This window comes from Chrysemys picta, chromosome 5 (assembly GCF_011386835.1).
Source record: "Chrysemys picta bellii isolate R12L10 chromosome 5, ASM1138683v2, whole genome shotgun sequence".
NCBI lineage: Eukaryota > Metazoa > Chordata > Testudines > Emydidae > Chrysemys > Chrysemys picta.
This window is the reverse complement of record NC_088795.1, coordinates 122,721,320-122,740,353: the sequence shown is the minus strand read 5'-3', so window position 1 is coordinate 122,740,353 and position 19,034 is coordinate 122,721,320. Positions and strand designations below refer to the sequence as shown.

The following is a 19,034-nucleotide window of genomic DNA, read 5'->3' as shown; positions in this document are numbered from 1 at the left end:
AGACCTATTGAATGTTGTAGAGTATTTTTTAATGAAAATTCTTTTTGAAATTTGAAATTTCAGGAAGAATCAGCTTTTGCCTAAAACACACACATTTCAAAAATGTTTTATGTTTTGATGTGCATACTCCATTTTGCAAAACTTTGGCAAAAGTTATATTTTGGGGCTACAAAATGCCCCAGATTCAAACTCCATATATTTTCTAACATTTTGCAAATCTATTGAAAATTATTTTCACACAACACTCCTACTGATTCTGCCAAACCACGCAAAAGTAGTGTTAGAAAGTTGTAAGTAAAGTAAGTTCTAGGAGTGTAACATGTGACTTTATATTATGTCAAAAAAACATTGTTGCTAAAACTAAATGTTTTGGTTTTGCAATGAAATTTTTTGATTTTTTGATTTAGACAATCAGTGTAAACTGGGTTGAAACCACAAAACTGATTTCACTTGGGTCCTAAAATGAATTTGAATTTTAATCTCCAGAAATGTAAAGGTAGCAGTAGCTCCTGGAGCTTGATTCAGGGTGTAATCCTGCCCTTCTTCTTGAGTAAGGGGACATAAGTAAGTCCCATGTTAGCAATTTTGAAATTTGGATGATTGGTACCAAAGAGTTAAGTTATCATTGGGTTATTTCTTTTTTGGGAGCAGTATCCTTCTTGGCTCAAGGTCTAAAATTTCTGGTTGTTAAGTTTTGAGGCTTTCCAGAACAAAATAATGAATTGTCCTAAATCACAAAACAACATTATGATAAAACTAAGATGTTGTCTTAAATCTATCTCCAGCAAAGAGATTCAAAGTTTTGGCTAAAAGTTCCAGATTGACATATTATTATTAAACTAAAAAAAAGTCTTGTAAAAGGATTGTTTACATTCTGGACCAATAAGCTTTCAGAGAGCTGACTACTTTTAAATTGAGGTGTGCAAAGAAGCATCTAGAGTATACAAATGTGCATCCTAATCCTACAATCTGTTAAATTTCAGTAGGACCAGAACTTTGTTATGTAATAGGAATTAAAAACAGGTAAAGGTTCATTTTAATGCATAAAATAGAAAATATGTTTAGGATGCAGACTTGGTATGCAGAAATTTTAGCCCGGAATGAAATGCAGCTGTTCTAAATTGCAAAACTGCTTACAATAACAATCTTGATTATCTTAATTATAATGCTGCTAGTGAACATTGCTGCAATTGAAAAAGTTCCTAATTAACATAAGATCTAATTTCAAGGCAGCATTGAAAATAACTGAAGGTCTTCATTGAGAATAAATATGCTAATGGTTGACATTTTGATGGATTTCATTTTCTGACAAAAGTTTGTCAATTTTTGGTTTTCTTCTAAATAGAGTTTTTTGAACTCATATCCAAAGCTCAAAGTAACAGAGCAGATGACCAACGTGGGCTGCTAAGGAAAGAAGACCTTGTTCTACCCGATTTTCTTCGTTTACCTCCCAGTAGTCCAGAACCATCCTCATCTACACCAGTGAGCTCTAAAGGCCTTAGCAAGAGAATTGCAAAAAATGATGGCAAGGATAAAAGTACACAGCCAAGTGGGAAACTGGAGATTACCCAAAACTGTAATGAAAATTCAATTAAGAAAACAGGTCATTCAGAAAATAAACATAAGTCTGCTTTGATAACGCTCAACAGTCAGAAGACTTACAATGTTCCTTTTAGTGCTCCATTGTCTCCAATTCCACATGTACAGGACAACAATATGACAATATGGAAAAGGCAATCAGGAGAATTACAGGCTGAAGGCATACAGACTATAGATGATGAAAATGTAGCAGACTTGACTCTTGTGGCTGAAGGAGATATTAGTAGCCCTAACAGCACCTTACTGCCACCACCACCAACACCACTATCAGACATCAGTAAACTCACAGAAGCCAACTATCCACCGCCAACTCCACTGGCAGGTAATCAGGAAAATTCTGGATATCAGAGATCCAATTCAGGTATTTCTAGTTTTTAATAGCCTTTCCTTTTATGTAAAATTATCTTTCCTTTATATTGTTTATCACTAAAACAAACAAACAAAACTATCTCTGCACCTTACATTTTAATTTTAAATAAGTTTTATTGCTTTATTCACTGTTAAGTTATATTTCTGGTTGCCTCCAAAACATATTTTTGTTTGGACTGAGTACGTTTGTGCTAAACAAAATACAAGCCTTCAAATGACCATTTAGTGTGAGACTTTAATGCACACATTAAAAAACAAACACAATATTTGCTATAATTAAAACAACAAGGAGTCCGACGGTACCTTAAAGACTAACAGATTTATTTGGGCATAAGCTTTCGTGGGTAAAAAAACACTTCTTCAGATACATGGTGGTGTTTTTTTATCCATCTTCAGTGTTTTTTTTACCCATGAAAGCTTATGCCCAAATAAATCTGTTAGTCTTTAAGGTGCCACCAGACTCCATGTTGTTTTTGTGGATACAGACTAACACAGCTACCCTTCTGATGCTATAATTCAGTAATTTACTGTTTACTCTCATACATCACACAATAGTTAAATATCAGTATCTGACCTGCTTACCAGTGACTCAGTCCACATTTTCTGAACCATTAGTAACAATGAGACTAAATCATTAGGGTTTTTAGTATCACAAGTTTAATGATTCCCCCCCCCACACACACATCACTTTTACATTTGGAAGTTCTGGTGCTGTAGGAAGAACTCTAAATATATATTAAAAACTGCAGCACTGTTTACAGTAAAAAGAAACAGGATAAATCTTGAATATTTTAAATCTTTAATAAATTATATTTTTATCTAAAAATATAATCCATACACCATTTCTTTTTCTCCTTTGGTACCCAAAGTAGTAGATTGCATCTAAAACATAATTCCCAAAGCTTTCATATTTGAAACAGCTTTTTCTAGCAGACCATTTTTAAGAAAATAGAGGCCATTAGAATGTAAGTTTCAGCAATATCACGGATCATTATTATTCCTCATAAACATGAACTCATAATAATTGCTATTACCAGAAACAAGAAGTGGTAGATTATGAGTGTTGTGGCATTTACATTTTACAGTCATTGTACTGTACTCTTTAATGAAAAATATAAGAAAAGGTGTCTGTGCTAAAGTTATTTTTGATGTTTCAGTGCCATGATTTGTTTCACATTTCTTTGTGATGTGAAAATATACATTTGAATTATTTATCTTTTTACAGAGAGTATTTAATCCTATTTCTTATCTGTACTGCCAATGAATTGTAAATATTTATTTGATTGTTACATGCTTACAAATGGCAATGTGAACTATTGCATCCTGCTGCTCTTAACAAAACAAACTCTATCTTAATAGTATTTGCAAAATGTTCTATAAATGCTACCACTTTAATTCTTTAAATTAGATTTTAAACAGACTTGTAATCCAGATGCCTCCATAAGAGAACACACAAAGTGTATTTAGGACATGTTTATGTACATATTTATATATCCGTGTCAGTGTCCTTTTGATGAGTGTACAAGATGGAATTCAATTTGCATCCTTTTCAATGGGAGCTGATATAAGAACATTTGCACTTAAAAACATTATGAATTTACAGTATTTTAATGCATGCCATACATTTCTGTGTAACTGCTGTACTTTCACTTTTCTTACTTTCTACTTTCACTTTGTAGAGATCTTTATGTAGTTTTCACATGTATTTTGTATCTTTGTTCTTTCAGGAGTAATAAATTCTATACCTACTTATACAAGACTGGTTTTAAGCTTTGATTTTCTTCATTATTTTAAAAATATTCTGTCTTTGTAGAAACGTAAAGGCCTAATTTAACAAATCGAATGCAATTAAAATGTAAATATTACATTAACCTTAATATATTTTAAATGTCCTAATATGGGTTCATCTATTTAACATAGTGGTATCGGTTCAGATCTTGTAACATACATATTAACAAAATTACAATGAGACAAACTTGACAATAGAGAAATTATGAGGAGAAAATTTAATATCCTAAATACAGGCCCTTTAAATAGGGCCAGATGTTGCATTTAGATTCTGGCAGCTCCCATTGAAATCAATGGCAGCTGCAGTCACACATCTACAGACAGATAAGAGAGCAGATTGGCCTGTAGTACTTATACGGTGTGGGTAATATGTCTATTGCAATTAATGTAAACCATGTTATAATTTGAAAAACAAAGTATTTAAATCTTAGAAATCTTTACTTCTCAATTTCCTTGTTTCCTTTTGTCACATACAAAGTGTGTTTTGATTCTTTGAGTAAGAACAACGATGACTTGGAATAATAGTAACAACACTAAATTCTCTGAAACGAGATTCTTTTCTGTCTAATCCTTGTACTCAACCATTTCTTTTTCTTACTCTGTAAGAGTCACCAATGTTTCATTGGTCTCTGAAGTGAATTGGTGTTCTCAGTTCAGTTCTAAGTAGAGCCACCAACATAATGACCCCTTCATTTGGCAATCTCAGCTATTGAGACTGAACTAACCTTTTCATTTCTAGAGATGGGCTCTCCACAGCAGGATTGCAAAGCCTGTTGGAGCACTTATTTTTTAACCTTTTTTGTGGACCGAGGCCTCCATTTTTCCCAATTTGTCAGTATATTCACTTACAGTTGTTGGTCTCTATGAAAGAAAACAAAGCCCTTTTTAACCCGTTGTTGCAATTCCCTGTTGGAAGGCAGAGACAGACTTTTTAACAACAGATAACTAATAATCTTCCTGTGGATTACACCAGAATGTCAATATTTTCATTTTTATTCTGAGGACAAGTGATCATGTACTTTACCTTTGTGTGCCAGGCACCATTGAGATCTTTTGCCATAATTAAATATGATAGCTTTACACAATTAAATGGAAGCCCTATAAAAATAATCTTAAATTTAAAAAGTACTTTTCATCTCAAAGGTCCCAAAGCACTTAATAAAATAATGTGCACACTATAGACCAGTATGGGGATCATTTCATCCCCACTGAAAGGCAGGCATCTCTGGGATGTTTAACAGCTTACAATCCTATTCCCCAACATCGTAGGACTGTTTCCAGATGAAACTATAGAAGTAATTTGAGGAATACAGAATGCAAATAGCTAGGGCATCAAGGTAAACCCCACTAAGAAGAGTGCTCTGGTATGTTTAATGATCACAGTGGAAGATCCTCTGATTTAAGTCACATCTGAAATATGGTCCCTCCAGCAGCATATTGGTTCAGTACAGACTCAGAGACTAGGAGACCATCTATAAAATCACCAGTATTAAAGGCCACACCTTGAAGCTACCGTTTTTCTGACCAAAAAGAATTGGATTCTGGTGCCAGTCAAAGCCACTAAGTAATTACGGTAGTGATAGGAATTGTGCTACACAATTTATGTGCTCCTTCTGCTCACAAAACTTGTAGTTAAACAATGTAAAATATTTTGGAGCAGATCATCGGCTGGTGTAAATCAGCACAGCAGATTGAAGTAAATGGCACTTCTCCTATTTACACTAGCTGAGGATCCTCCCTCCCTAACCTCAGAGATGGAATGCCCTAGTTCCCAGTCCTCGCTGGTTTGAGAGTCAGCAAGGTACTTTAAATTTTGCTCTGTTTTATCATATAGCATTGCAGGAGGTCGTGACTATGCCAACAAACCCTAAAATATTTTAATTAGGGTTATGCTTCCTCAAAGTATTATACCCTGAGCATTATACCATGTGTTTGGCAGGTAGATCCTTTTCTAAAATGTCCAAATTATGTTCAGTTACCTTGTGTATGTGTGCACTTGGTCAAATATTTACTCCTGGGGGAATTCTGTGCCCCAAAATTAAAAATTCTGCACACAATATTTTAAAATTCTCCAAAATTCTGCATATTTTCTTTGTTAAAATAACACAATATAATCACTCCAGTTTAAATTATTTTGATAATTTATTTCAAAATACCTGTCAACAAGTATGTCAACAATACAGACAACAGCAAAAAAAGATCCCCCCAGGAGTAGAGAATTAAAGAAATCCCTACAGCAACCCAGTTCCAGCTGGAGGGAGCTGTGTTGGGCCCCCAGAACCCAGACACCTGAACTCCCTTCCCTCCAGAGCACAGCTGCAGGGTACCCCCTGGCCCAGACACTTACACCCCTTTTCGCCCAGACACCCACACACCCCTCCCGCCAGAACCCAGCCATGGGGAACTCCCCAGACACGAGCACCCACCTCCCCATGGAAAACAGGTGCGGGGCAGCCCCCGTACACCAGCCCCCCCCACCCCCTACAGAGCCCAAACACCAGCACCCCCAGAGCCTTTACTCCACCACAGCTTCTTTACTGTCCCACAGGGGACATGATGTGTTGTGGCCCTGCCCTTCGTCACCCAGATATCTTATTCTTAAACACAAATGCTCTTCTAGAATCATACTAACGTAGGGCTGCAATAAACCTTGAGAGATCATGTAGTTTATCCCCCTGCAAAGAGTCAGGACCAAGTATGCAAAGAGCACCCCTGACAGGTGTTTGTCTAACCTGTTCTTAAAAATCTCCAATGACAGGGATTCTACAACTTCTCTCGGTAAGCTATTCCAGTGCTTAACTGTCCTGATAGTTAGAAAGGTTTTCCTAATATCTAACAAGAATGATTAAAGGTCTTGAGCCCCAGCCGCGTCCCCCCCCCCGAATATTCCTCCATGCCCCCCAAAGGATGCACGCCCCACAGTTTGGGGACCTCTGACCTAGCCAGTAATTTCCCATTTTGTAGTTGTGCATTTAATTTTTTTCCCTAAGTGTAGTACTTCGCACTTATCTTTAGTGAATTTCTTCTTGTTGTTTTCAGACCAATTCTCCAGTTTATCGAGGTCATTTTGAATTCTAATCCTATCCTCCAAAGTGTTTACAATCCCTCCCAGCTTGGTGTCATCTGAAAATGTTACAAGGCTACTCTCCACTCCACTATCCAAGTTATTAATGAAAATATTGACTAGCACTGGACCCAGCACAGACACCGGCAGGACCCCACTAGATACACCCTCCCAGTTTGAAAGCAACTAATCTTTGAGTGTGGTTTTCAGCCAGTTGTGCATCTACCTTATAGTTATTCCTTCTAAACCACATTTTCCTACTTTCCTACTGTGTCAAAAGTTTTACTAAAATCAAGATATACCACAGGTATTGCTTCCCACACTATTCACTAGGCCATTATCCCTGTCAAAGAAGGAAATTAGATTGGTTTGGCATGATTTGCACTTGACAAATCCATGTTGGCTATTACTTATCATCCTCTATGGGGTTACAAATTGATTGTTAAATAATTTGTTCCCGTATCTTTACAGGTATCAAAGTTATTCAGACTGATCTATGATTCCTTTTTGTTCCCCTTTTTAAAGATATGTACTGTGTTTACACTTCTCCAGCCCTCTGAGACCTCACCCATCCTTTGTAAGTTCTGAAAGATAATTGCTAATGGCTTGGAGATTGCTTCAGCTAGCTCCTTAAGTACCCTTTCCTGAATTTTGTCAGGCCCTGCTGATTTGAATACATCTAACTTATCTAAATAGTGTTTAACCTGTTCCTTCCCTGTTCTGGCATGTATTTCTTCCCTCTTGATGTTAATATTAATTGTGTTATGCACATAGACACAATTAACCTTTCTAGTGAAGACTGAAACAAAATAGGTATTAAACTCCTCAATCTTCTTGATGTCATTCATAGGTCTCCTTCCCTGCTAAATAGTAGACGTGCACTTTTCTTTGTCTTTCTCTTGCTCCTAGTGTATTTGTAGACCCTCTTCTTTTTGCCTTTTTCTATCCCTTGCTAGGTGTAACTCATTTTGTTTCTTATTCTTTCTGATGGTGTCTCTGCATGCTTGTGCTATTCTTTTGTACCCATCCTTAGCAATTTGTCCATGTTTCCACATTTTGTCGGATTCATTTTTGATTTTCAGGTCATTAAAGAGCTCTTGATGCAGCCATATTGGTGTCTTTCTTATGTTTCTTTCCTGTCTTTCCTTCACATCAGGATAGTTAATTGTTTTGCCTTTAATCTTGTCTCTCTGAGAAACTGCCAGCTCTCCTGAACAACTTTTTCCCTTAGATGTTTTTCCTATGGGACCTTGCATTCCAGTTCTCCAGGTTTGTTAAAGTTTGCTTTTTTGAAGTCCATTCCCCTTACGCTGATTCTGTCACTCCTTTCTTTCCTTAGAATAATGAAATCTGTCATTTCATAGCCACTTTCACCCAAGTTGCCTTTCACCTTCCTCCACCTTCTGAAATGAAATATTGTTCCCAACACATTCCAAGAACATACTGAAGATTTTGTGTTTTCCATATTATTTTTCCAACAGATATCTGGGTAGTTAAAGTTCTCATTTTGGGCAAAATCATGTTTATGATATAGTTAAAACAGATTTGCTAACATGACACACTTTCCAAGTGTATGCATACCTTTGAAAATCTCAGCCTGAGTGCTCAGCCCAAAGCACTGATTTTGGGCACTGTACAAAATATGTGAGAGACCTAACAGCACGGATGGGGAAGACTTGGGATATGGGAGCACCAGGGGTATAATCATAGAATCATAGGACTGGAAGGGACCTGATAAGATTGCATGATTAATGCCAAAGAATGGACCCAAGCTGTAACAATTCCTTTCAATTGTGGATACTGTTCTCAGTAGCATGTTAAACTTTTATTTTAAGAAATCAGACATAATCAAGAATTGTCAAAAACAATGAGGAGTCCAGTGGCAAGAATTGTCAGGCATTATTCAAACAATTAAGGTGTGTTTCCCTCCCCGCCCCCATAACAAGCTAGGTTATTTCTCATCCTACTATATGCTACATTGGGTCTTACACTGAAATCTAACAGTCCATAATTGGCAGCTTTCAGCTTAATAGAGTGAATTGCAACTTCTGGGAACAGATGAATCTCTAGCTGAATAAAAATGTCTCAATAAGGTGATAAATGAGGAAATGTTGTCCTCCCATTTTGTTCCATTATTTTTTCCTCCTCTGGCTGATGCTGGAAATGTTACATCCTTCCTCTTTGGGTTTGCCCCTGCTGGTGTGAAAATTTTGGGGGAGTCAGTAGAGATTCATCCTGGACAATCATTTTTGTATACACTGGATAATGCTAATTACAATGTCTAAACTAAGAAAGATACAGACTAAATTATGGCAAAATTCATCTAAGGAGGTACCAAACTGGCATTTTCCCCCCGTCCTTAATGGTACATACATAAATCTCCCAGTGGAATAGCAGAATACCCTGGTTGACTACTTGCCATGAGGACCTGAGAGGAGAGTTTGCCCAATGTAATTTAAAGACTGTAACTGTTTACATAAATCAGAAGATACATAATGTTATTATTATTATTCTTTGTTAGGTATGAACCACAGAAAGAAAAAAGATTCACCAGGGGCTGCAGGAAACTTCTGTGAGCAAAGCTCTCACAAAACAAAGACCAACAGAAGCCTTAATCCTCCTGGTGGTAGGGATAATCTTCCCACTTCTGTAAACAGAATAATTGATGTGGATGGAGTTAAACTGGAAGACAGTGGCACACGATCCTGTGATGAATCAGAAGGGAACCTCAGCTTCGAAGGCTGTATCTCTGAACTGAGATCTTGCCAGGGGAGGATGCGGACAGGAGTTTATAGGACATCAGACCTCCCCTCTCTGATTACTGTCAAGAGTGAGAAAAACAAGGGTGCTGAGAATCAATACAAAGCCACTTTTGTTTAAATCTATATTTTTAATTAACAGCTTCAACATTTTTGCCTGGCATCGTTAGCACTAGAGCTATGCATTATGGGCATGTTCCTGCAAGTCACTCAGTGCTTTCAATTCCTATTGGCTTCAATGGGCGTTTAAAATAGTCAGTCCCAAGGTCAGACCTTGTATGAATTGGAACCTGTATAATGAAAAGTAGTATTTAAACAAAAGAGTTGAAATATTTAATTTTGTTCTGTCACCTAATGGACTTTCTAATGTTGTTTTCCATATCATGGTTCCTGTTGGTACTTTGACCAAATTGGTGAGATTAAAATTCTCATGGCATATAGCCATCCTTTAATGTCTTTGAGAAAGACAAAGTCATTTTAAGTCCCACCCAGGTTTTTACAGAATGTGGTTTTGGTTTTTCATCTTAATCTTCTAATGTTTTTTCCTAGTCCACAGTATTCCTTGGTGCTGCTAGGCTTGTATATTGGATATGAAGTGTACTATTCATTATTATTTGGACAGCATTGAGACTCTTTGTCTGGCAACTCTTCCTATCTATTGATAGCATCTGAGAAATCCAGGGGGAGTTCAATCTTGTTATAAAGATTACCTGAGTGGATATATGCATTCTGGCATGCTTTTTACCCGGGCAGGAATCCAGATTCAAGAAAGCCATAAAGCTCATTCAGACAGAGCAATAGCAGCTTCTGTAGCTTGCCTTGGTAACATATCCATAGCAGTGATTTATAAAGCAGCTGCATGGAGGTCATCCAAATCTTTACATGGCAATGTTCTCTCTATGTCTGAGAGTTTATTTTAATCTATAATTAAATATTCCTCTTCCTCCTTCTAGGTTAGCTTAGAAGATTAGCTAAAAATACCAAACTAGTGAGTAATTATGAAGGAGGAAGAAAGGATTCTTGCCTGTTCTCTGAATTTATTGTCTCTGCAGATCTACACTTGTTCTTCTTTTTTCCCATTCTTTTGAGTTAGTAATGACTCTGGGCAGCTGAAAGAGGTATTGAAGAAATGTGAAGCATGGGCCTATATCAATCTCTATTTGAAACAGTCTTGAATGTATACATTAAGATGCATATCGGTTCACTGCTTTGAATTGATTCTGGAACTCATGAGGCATATTGCATGGCTCCTAGAGTGTGGATCTGCAGAGACAATAAATCTGGAGAACTACAGTTATTGCTAAGTAATCTCTTTTTCATTGCTTCTCCTTCGTGGAGCTTATCATGAATTGTGAACTTTTTCATAACAGGGAATGCTGTAGCAAATTAATCAGTTTTTAAAGCTCAGATGTATTTGCAATGTCAAAATGCTTAGCAGATTCTTAAGATTATGCAACAGTAATACAAGACCTTCCCAATGTAAAGAATTATGGGCACAGCTCTATTAACTTCAATGGAGTTTCACCTATTTACACGAGTAGAGACTTTTGCCCTAGGTTTAGGAAACACATTTGCTAACATTAAACCCAGCTCAGTCAATTGTATGCTTTAGATTGTTTACTTTTTTTTAATACAGTTGTTGGTGGATGAGTAATATATACCTGTCATGAATAACAGCTATTCCTTAACAAATTTCCAAAATTAAAATTGGACTGAGAATCACACTAAAGTTGTGCTGATACTGCAGTATTGTCTACAGTAGGGGAATTGAAAAGCTCAGGGTATTCATAAGGAGATATAGAGACTTTCAACTCTAGATTAGTGATTCAAATCTGACCTGTGCCAGTGGTAGTGGAAAGCTATCATTGGACTGTAAATGAAGTGAGTTGGTTATGGGAGTCCAGTTCCCTGTGGCTAGATGGCTACATCACAGAAACCCACCATATTTGGCAGTAAGTGCAGTCATCCTGGCAGGGACTGAATAGGCACTGAGCCTGAAGGAACTTCTTATCCCTATTGTAGCCTATAGGTATAGATATTTGCTAGATGAGGCATAGGTATAAGTTAAGGCAATAATGCAATGAGCCTACAAGCTGTTATAAACTAGCATCTGGTGGTTACTTGTCAACACTATAGAGTAGGTAGTTACTGTGGTTAAAGGACATTGGTGATGCAGTCTCGGGGAGCTTTCCCTGCTGGTATTCAGCTGCTACTTGTTCTGTGGCTAAATGAAGGACATACGTTTTCAATGTTTTCATATTGGCTGTAGATTGTAGTCCATAGGATATATTATTCTATATCTTCTTATACTGCATCTATAGGGTTAGTATAATTATCTTGAGAGATTTAAAAACAGCTCTGTATTCTTTAAGATCCATTCCCCATATTGCATCTGTCTTGTGTCATTGTATTGACAGCATTATGATACAAATTCACAGCTGGTAGGACAGGTTTTCATCCGTATAAATGTCTATGTTTTCAGCTGAGAGCTTTGCTCTGATCAAAGCAAAGTATCTTCACATGTCAGTAATCCCCAACAAATGGGCTCCTTGCCATCTGCACCTGAACATGTTGCACCTTGCAGTGTGTCTTTGAAAATCAATGCCTGCCCCAGTGCTGTAGTGAATATTTAAAACTGAAATGCAGTAATTGGTGTCTATGGTGATTCCTGATCAAAATTTTAGGTGGGACACTGTAACTTGCCTTAGCTCCATGTCTGCTCATCAAAGACCTGATCCTGTAAGTGATCTTCTGTATGCAGAATTCCCATTGAAACCAAAGGGAGTTCTGTGACCAAGATCTTAATGACATTTTTGAACGTGCCGCCCAGGCCTCTGCTGTCATTACTAGACTTCAGTAGAAACGCAGACTTATGAACTGACTGGTCAACCACACACCTCATTTGGAACCAGAAGTATGTAATCAGACAGCAGAGAGAGAAAAAAAAAAAAGAAGAAGCAAATACTGTACACTACAGTACTGTGTTAAACATAAACTACGAAAAAATACAGGGAAAGTTTTTAAGAAAGGTTTGACAAGGTAAGGAAACCGTTTCAGTGCTTGTTTCGTTTAAATTAAGATTTAAATTAAGATTTAAAAAAGCAGCATTTTTCTTCTGCATAGTAAAGTTTCAAAGCTGTATTAATGTTCAGTTGTACACCTTTGAAAGACCAACCATAACGTTTTGTTCAGAGTTACAAACATTTCAGAGTTATAAACAACCTCCATTCCCAAGGTGTTCATAACTCTGAGGTTCTACTGTATTCACAGAAGTCCTACTACTTTGCTGTGGAGTCCCCTACTGGAATGTTCACATATGCTCTGTGCCAGGGCATTGGAGCAATTATCCAGTGTGGATACTTGATTTGAAAGAGCTATTTGGTTAAATTAGAAGTGGGAATGGAGTTATAATAGTAGGATGAAGGTGCATTTGTTTCACCCCAGTGGCAAAGCCGTCTTTGTTCATCATAAACCTTTCACCTCTTTTCAAACATAATAATAATTTTAGAAATTAAATAGTTTGCCATTAAAACCTCTGTGTGGCTGCTGAGGTGTAAGAAAGATCTGTTGTATTAGATTCTGAGTGCAGCAAACTGGATTTGACAGAATTGGATATTTAACCCAAGTTCAGAGAAATGAATGATGTAAAAGAAAGCTGCCTTAAAATGGGTTTTCTTAAATAGGGAGGGGGAGGGGAAGACATGACAGGACTTGGCAGCATGCCTAGAAAGCACAGGACTGTGAACCAAGGAACTTGGAATACAGGAAAATAATTCTTTTCTATTTCAGCAATATCATATTCAAAACTGCCCCTGAATATGAGCCACATGTAAACTCCAGCTGTTTAAAAATATGACCCCATACCTTAGGGCTCAAGGCAATATGTTGCTTAATCTTAGAAATAATTAATAATATTAGCTTTACTTTGCAAGATCTGGGAGAATGTAGAAACTAGACCAACACAGTATTACTGCTGGAATCAGTTGCCAGGGCTAATGGAGTTCATAAAACAAAATGGATACAGCCAATCCCAGAATGGCATTTTCAAGAGTGATTGATTGTGCTCTGAGCAGTGTCCTACATATTTAACTATTGAGTGATATTATCAACATAATATGGTTTTAAGATGCATTGTTATATTGTGATTTCCACTAAAATTGAGAGCTAGAAGCAATTTTTTTTAAAAAGCAGCTTAATTGATATACTTTTTGATGGCTTAGTCCTCTATCTTGCCAATCAATTTTTGAAGACAGTCCAGATTATGGACCTTATACTCTTCACTTATGCCAGTTTTACACTGGTGCAGCTCCACTGATTTCAGTGGAGTTATTCCTGTCTTTCCTAACCAGTGTAAATGAGTGCAGAATCTGGTGTCTGTTACATTGGTGTACATTTGGAGTAGTTCCACTGACATGATGATGATGTATGTAAGATCAGTATTCAGCCAAGAAGCCTTAAAAATGATGATTAAGTGAAATCTGTATCTATCTATATTTTCACTTAGTTAAAATTAAGTTGTTTGTGTAGGGGTTTTTTAATGACTCTCCATCATTTAAATGACAAAAAATAATTTGATTATGATGTTACAGACCTGATTCAGTCCCCCCTTTGGATGATTGCCACTCTGCCACATTGGCCCAAACTTTGGATCCCCTCTGCTTTCCAAGCATCTGGATCTGAGCAACTTCCAGGCACTGTGTCTTAGCTGGTTTTAGCTGTGGCCTCTCAGGAAAACTTCAAGAGTGCAGACTCCCTTCTTTGAATGTGGGACACTGTGGTCCAACCGCCTTTTGCCCTGGTCTGAACCCCCCAAAAGTGTACCACTAGCTTATGCATGCTCTCCTAGAGTCCACCACCATCAGCACTCCAGAGTATAGTTTAACTCTTTGAGGACCATGTGACGGTTAAAGTAAGGAACACATAAGCTTTGCAAAAGAACTTCTTGTACACTTGTCTCTCAAACAGCACCAGAGAGTTACTGATCTATACAAAACAACAAACACCAGAACACATTTCCCTCTCTGAGACCGCGCCATTTCTGAGTCTTTTGGATTCTATTTGGTGTCTTTCGGGGAGTAAGATCCCTTTTGCCCCATTCCTCCTTGATGAGTCTTTTGGTTCTGAGAGTGGTTTCACCCCTTGCCAGAGAGCATGTCATTTTAAAAAACAAGTTCTGAGACCTATCTCTGCTTCTCTTCTTATACTGGCATTTTCCATTCTCCGATCCCACTGGGTAGGTTTGCTGGCAGAGGGTTGTTAAAAGTCAATGGGTTGGCCGATAGGCCCCATTGTTCCACTAGGGTATGGCTGTTCAAGGTTTATGGCCCTCTTTCAGTTTCTCAGCTATAGTCTGTTTTCTGCCACAAAATGGTGATTCTAATGCACACTGACTGTTACAAGTACAGTGTTCATAATATCAAATGGGATTCATAATTGGACACAGGCACATTCTCCAAACTGCCACAGGTAATACCCAGAGAAAGCAATGCTACCCAATATTAGTTATGCTGGCCATATTGGACAGCTTCTGAATAGCATTGACAGTGATTACTGTAATTTAGAGTTGTTTCTCCTAACGTTTGATATAATATATTAGGATGATACCAGATGCATGTATCCCATAGAGACCAGGTTGCTGTGCAAATAGCATGAGATACCGCAGGATGTACCAGTAGGATAGAATAGTGTCAGTACAACCACCCTGGGCCAGATTTTCAAAACTACTGAGCTCCCCTTTAGGCAGATCAGTGAGATGGCCAAATATTGGAAAGTGCTCTACATGGGGACGACTGCTGATTGCTGAACACTTTTTAATATCTGGGCACTTCATTTTATTGGTTACAAAGCTTGAGACAAAGTCTTGGACTCAGGTCTGGCTCAGACAATACAGTTTAACCATTTCTTCCCAGTGTACATGGGAAACTAAGAGCATTGCAGCTGCACAAGTTCATCCAGACCACCTAACTCCCCCGCACAGCGCAGTACCTTATGTTTAGAAATTACTCTAATCCCCTGCTACAAGCTATGGGAACTATGGGATAGGTGCTTCTGAAGTCCCAAAATGCACTGGGACAACAACGGCTGTAAGACACTTTGTGTGGATGTGCCAAACCTCTTCTGTGAAAAACAATGTTGGTGTGTGGATGGTCTGAACTGCAGCAACGACAAGTAGCACCCCCACCTTTCTCAATCTGCCTGTGTCCTTACAGCAGTTTCCATGCTCTGCTGCCTACCCTGCAGGATGTAGAGTGCTGAGCACCCAGATTAGGTCCATCAGGCCTGATCCAAAGTCCATTGAAATCGACAGAAAGACTTCTATTGACTTTAAAGGTTCTTGGATCAAGTACAGTGCAAAATAACGAGGAGAAAGTAATTGGTTTTTTTTTTCTCTGTGCTATTCATATAAATGTTGCAGTTTAATACATTTTAGAGGAGGATTTGGAAAGCTTTCAAAAGCCGGTATTGAAGTTAGATCATCCCTCTAGATAGCTCTCAAAGCAGCTGTTACTAGAGTGCAGATGAATAACACTAAGAATGTCTTCTAATTAGGTTCAAGTTTATCACTGTTCTATCTTACTATGATATTTCACCTCTGTATTAAATGCTTCATCAGAGTAATAAGGGAAAAGGGAGCAAGCAATCATTTATCTATTGAGCACATTTTTTGCCTAATTATGTGGTGCGAGTGACTATCAATACGGGAAAAATTCACTCCAGCAACAACTTTCTCAAGGATCAGGCCATTAGTGTAGCTCCACCGTTATGTTTAGACTGACTACTTGTAATAGTTTCACATAATAATTCACTTGTGAGAAATGTTGGTGGATCAGCTGTTCATAAATTCTGAATGATTTCTAAGTCTCTTCAAAATCCCAGGAAGCCTAATATTACGTACAAACCTGCATAGTCTTTAAACTGGAAGACAAGGAAAGAAAGGTGTTTTAATTTTTTACCCTGAGCTTGAATCTGTTGGACTGTGTAAAAATGTTGCCTTCTGGAATTTAACTTGTATTCTTGTTTTATTGATGATTTTGATTTTAAACACCTATATTGTGACTTTGTAATTTGAAAATAGTTATTGGGTTAATTTCTCCATCCATACGAAATTTTATACAACACAAGAAATCACTGTTTATAGACCCAAATATGTCAAATTAATTTTAAATACTAATTGTGTAATAAGTAAATAATTTGTACCGTTGGAGCTGATATTTCATTTATGTTGACAATTTGTGATTTAATTTAGTTTGACAAAGGGAAATAAGGGAAACCTGAAAATAATCATGTAATGTGCCTTTAACTACACAATTTTTTTAAAAAAATAAGTATTGGTTGTTTTTAACAAACTTGTGATAATCAGAAAGTGAAAAAAGACTGAAAGTTGTTCAAATATTATTATATTTCATAAAGATGTGTTTCTATACCTGACCTTTGCAAATAAAATCAACTGATATTTTAGCATTTGATAACATATATATATATATATATATATATATATATATATATATATATTCCTTTAAAAGGAAATTAAGTGTTTTTGATCAAAATTGGAATTCCTTGAAAATGGGCTTTGCCTTCTGGAATCCAATAATAGCAGGCCAGATACTTGTCCGTTAATTCATCCCCTTTGTACCATTCTATCAGTGTAAAGGGAACTTAAAGCTACTTTAAGGCAGCAGATGAACATTCTCCTTGTGTAGTAGAATTCTCATCTGGATCCTCTTGCATATATTTCAGGTGGGCTAGCCAACAGAATGGCTCCTTGGGAGTCAATACCTGTCAAGACTAGTCTAACTTGTGCCGTGGGCTTGTTCAGCCTTGTCAGATGCCAGAATCAGGGCAATGGAAAGGCGACAGAAAACCACCTGTGTCCTCCTCACACTGGTGCACCAAACACTGTTATGGCCTCCTAACACGTTCCCCTCTCACATCCTTCCCTGTTTAAAACATAGCATGTAACTGCTATCCTCATTTTGGGCTTGAACCTGCACCGCATAGGTTAAAGGTGTAGCAAGGTTAAAAGTGATAAGCGGGAGTATTACCTTCCTTATAGCATGAATAGTGCCCGAGTGAAGTCTCTTCATTGCTTGCTGGGGTTCACACTTAATCTCTCACATAACAGCATCTGTGAGTAATGCTTTCTACAGTCTCTGGTTGGCTAGGAATTCCATCCCATCTTGACAAATAATGGCCTGGCCTTAATTATTCACACCTTCATCATCTCTCTGCTGGACTTCAGCAATGTGATATACCTGGGCATGAAGCCTTCAGCATGTAGGAAACTCCAACTAGTATTAGAACAGAACACTTCAGCATATCTCCTCAGCAACACAGGCTACTGGGAACATATCAAACCTGTCTCGCACTCCCTACATTGTCTTCCCAAAGAATATTAAATCACGGTCAAGGTCTTGGCACTTATCTTCAAGGCACTCAATAGCCTGGGCCCAGGTAATCTAAAAGATTGACTGAAGATCCAGGATGAAGATCATGGTGGACAGCTCCACTCCTCTGGCACAATGCAGCTCTCTACAATAAGAGTGAAGTTTCTCTGTGCAGGAGAGACAGGTTTCTTGGGGTGGTCTGAGACTGTAATTAACTCCCACAGGAACTGAGGACCATCACAAACCTCCTCAACTTCCATTCCAAGTGCAACATGCATTTCTTTGACTTACCTTCTCTAATATAAACATATAGCTCTGTGTGCGTGTGTGTACATGTAATATAAATTTTAAAAATTGCAAAACAAAATACTCCACTGCATGCATTGGGAAGAGGGTGAGAGACCAAACATGTGACTGATGTTACTCGCATTGCTTAATGCACTACTGGAAGGTTCTCAGATACTGTGGTTATAATAACTTATATATGATAGAATCCTATGTTTCCCAGAGCATGCCGTTGGTCCAATCACATCCCAACTCTTTTTACCTTCTGCTTTTATGAGTAGGGAGATAGGTGCACAAGGGGTTTGAGATTTGCTACCACTCAATGCAGAGGACCACACCTAACACTTAACCCTGCTTGTATTTATGTGAAGCTTCTGGTCATACTTGTGCTGGGATGCAATAACCTGGTGCTCCCCACTGTGCACCACAGTGGCTGCAAGGATTGAGGCCTATTTACGGAAAGGTGCTGCTCCTTATATATTCAGGAAAATATTGCACAGAGTGGAAAGTTGTCCACAAAGAGGACTTACTCCTCCAAATGGAAAATATTCTCAATATGGGCAGCCCAGTGTAGCCTAGACTCAGTGCAGGCTCTAGTATGAAAGATCCTTGACTATATGCTGCAGTTTGAACACTCTCACCTAATGGTATCCAAATTCCTTAAGGGGCTTCTGCACTTACCCACCAGTTAGAGAACATACTCCAGTATGGGACTTCAACATCATCTTTTAAAACATATGTAGCACTACTGCAAGTCCCTCTCAGAGTGCTCTACCTACCATCTTA

At 37.8% G+C, this 19,034-nt stretch overlaps 1 protein-coding gene across 12 annotated transcripts in view; it reads left to right on the top strand.

The window, feature by feature from the left end:
* Positions 1-17,037, top strand: part of RGS12 (regulator of G protein signaling 12) — a 174,837-nt gene extending 157,800 nt beyond the window's left edge. For 11 of the 12 annotated variants that reach the window (XM_065598272.1, XM_065598271.1, XM_065598278.1 and 8 more), the window contains 2 exons: positions 1,346-1,960; positions 9,342-17,037. In XM_065598272.1, coding sequence (XP_065454344.1) covers positions 1,346-1,960; positions 9,342-9,700 — 974 coding nt within the window. In that variant the 3' untranslated portion in view covers positions 9,701-17,037. Of the gene's footprint in view, positions 1-1,345; positions 1,961-9,341 lie in introns of those variants that run through there. The other variant, XM_065598273.1, reaches the window with a different exon arrangement.
* Positions 17,038-19,034: the final 1,997 nt, after the last annotated feature.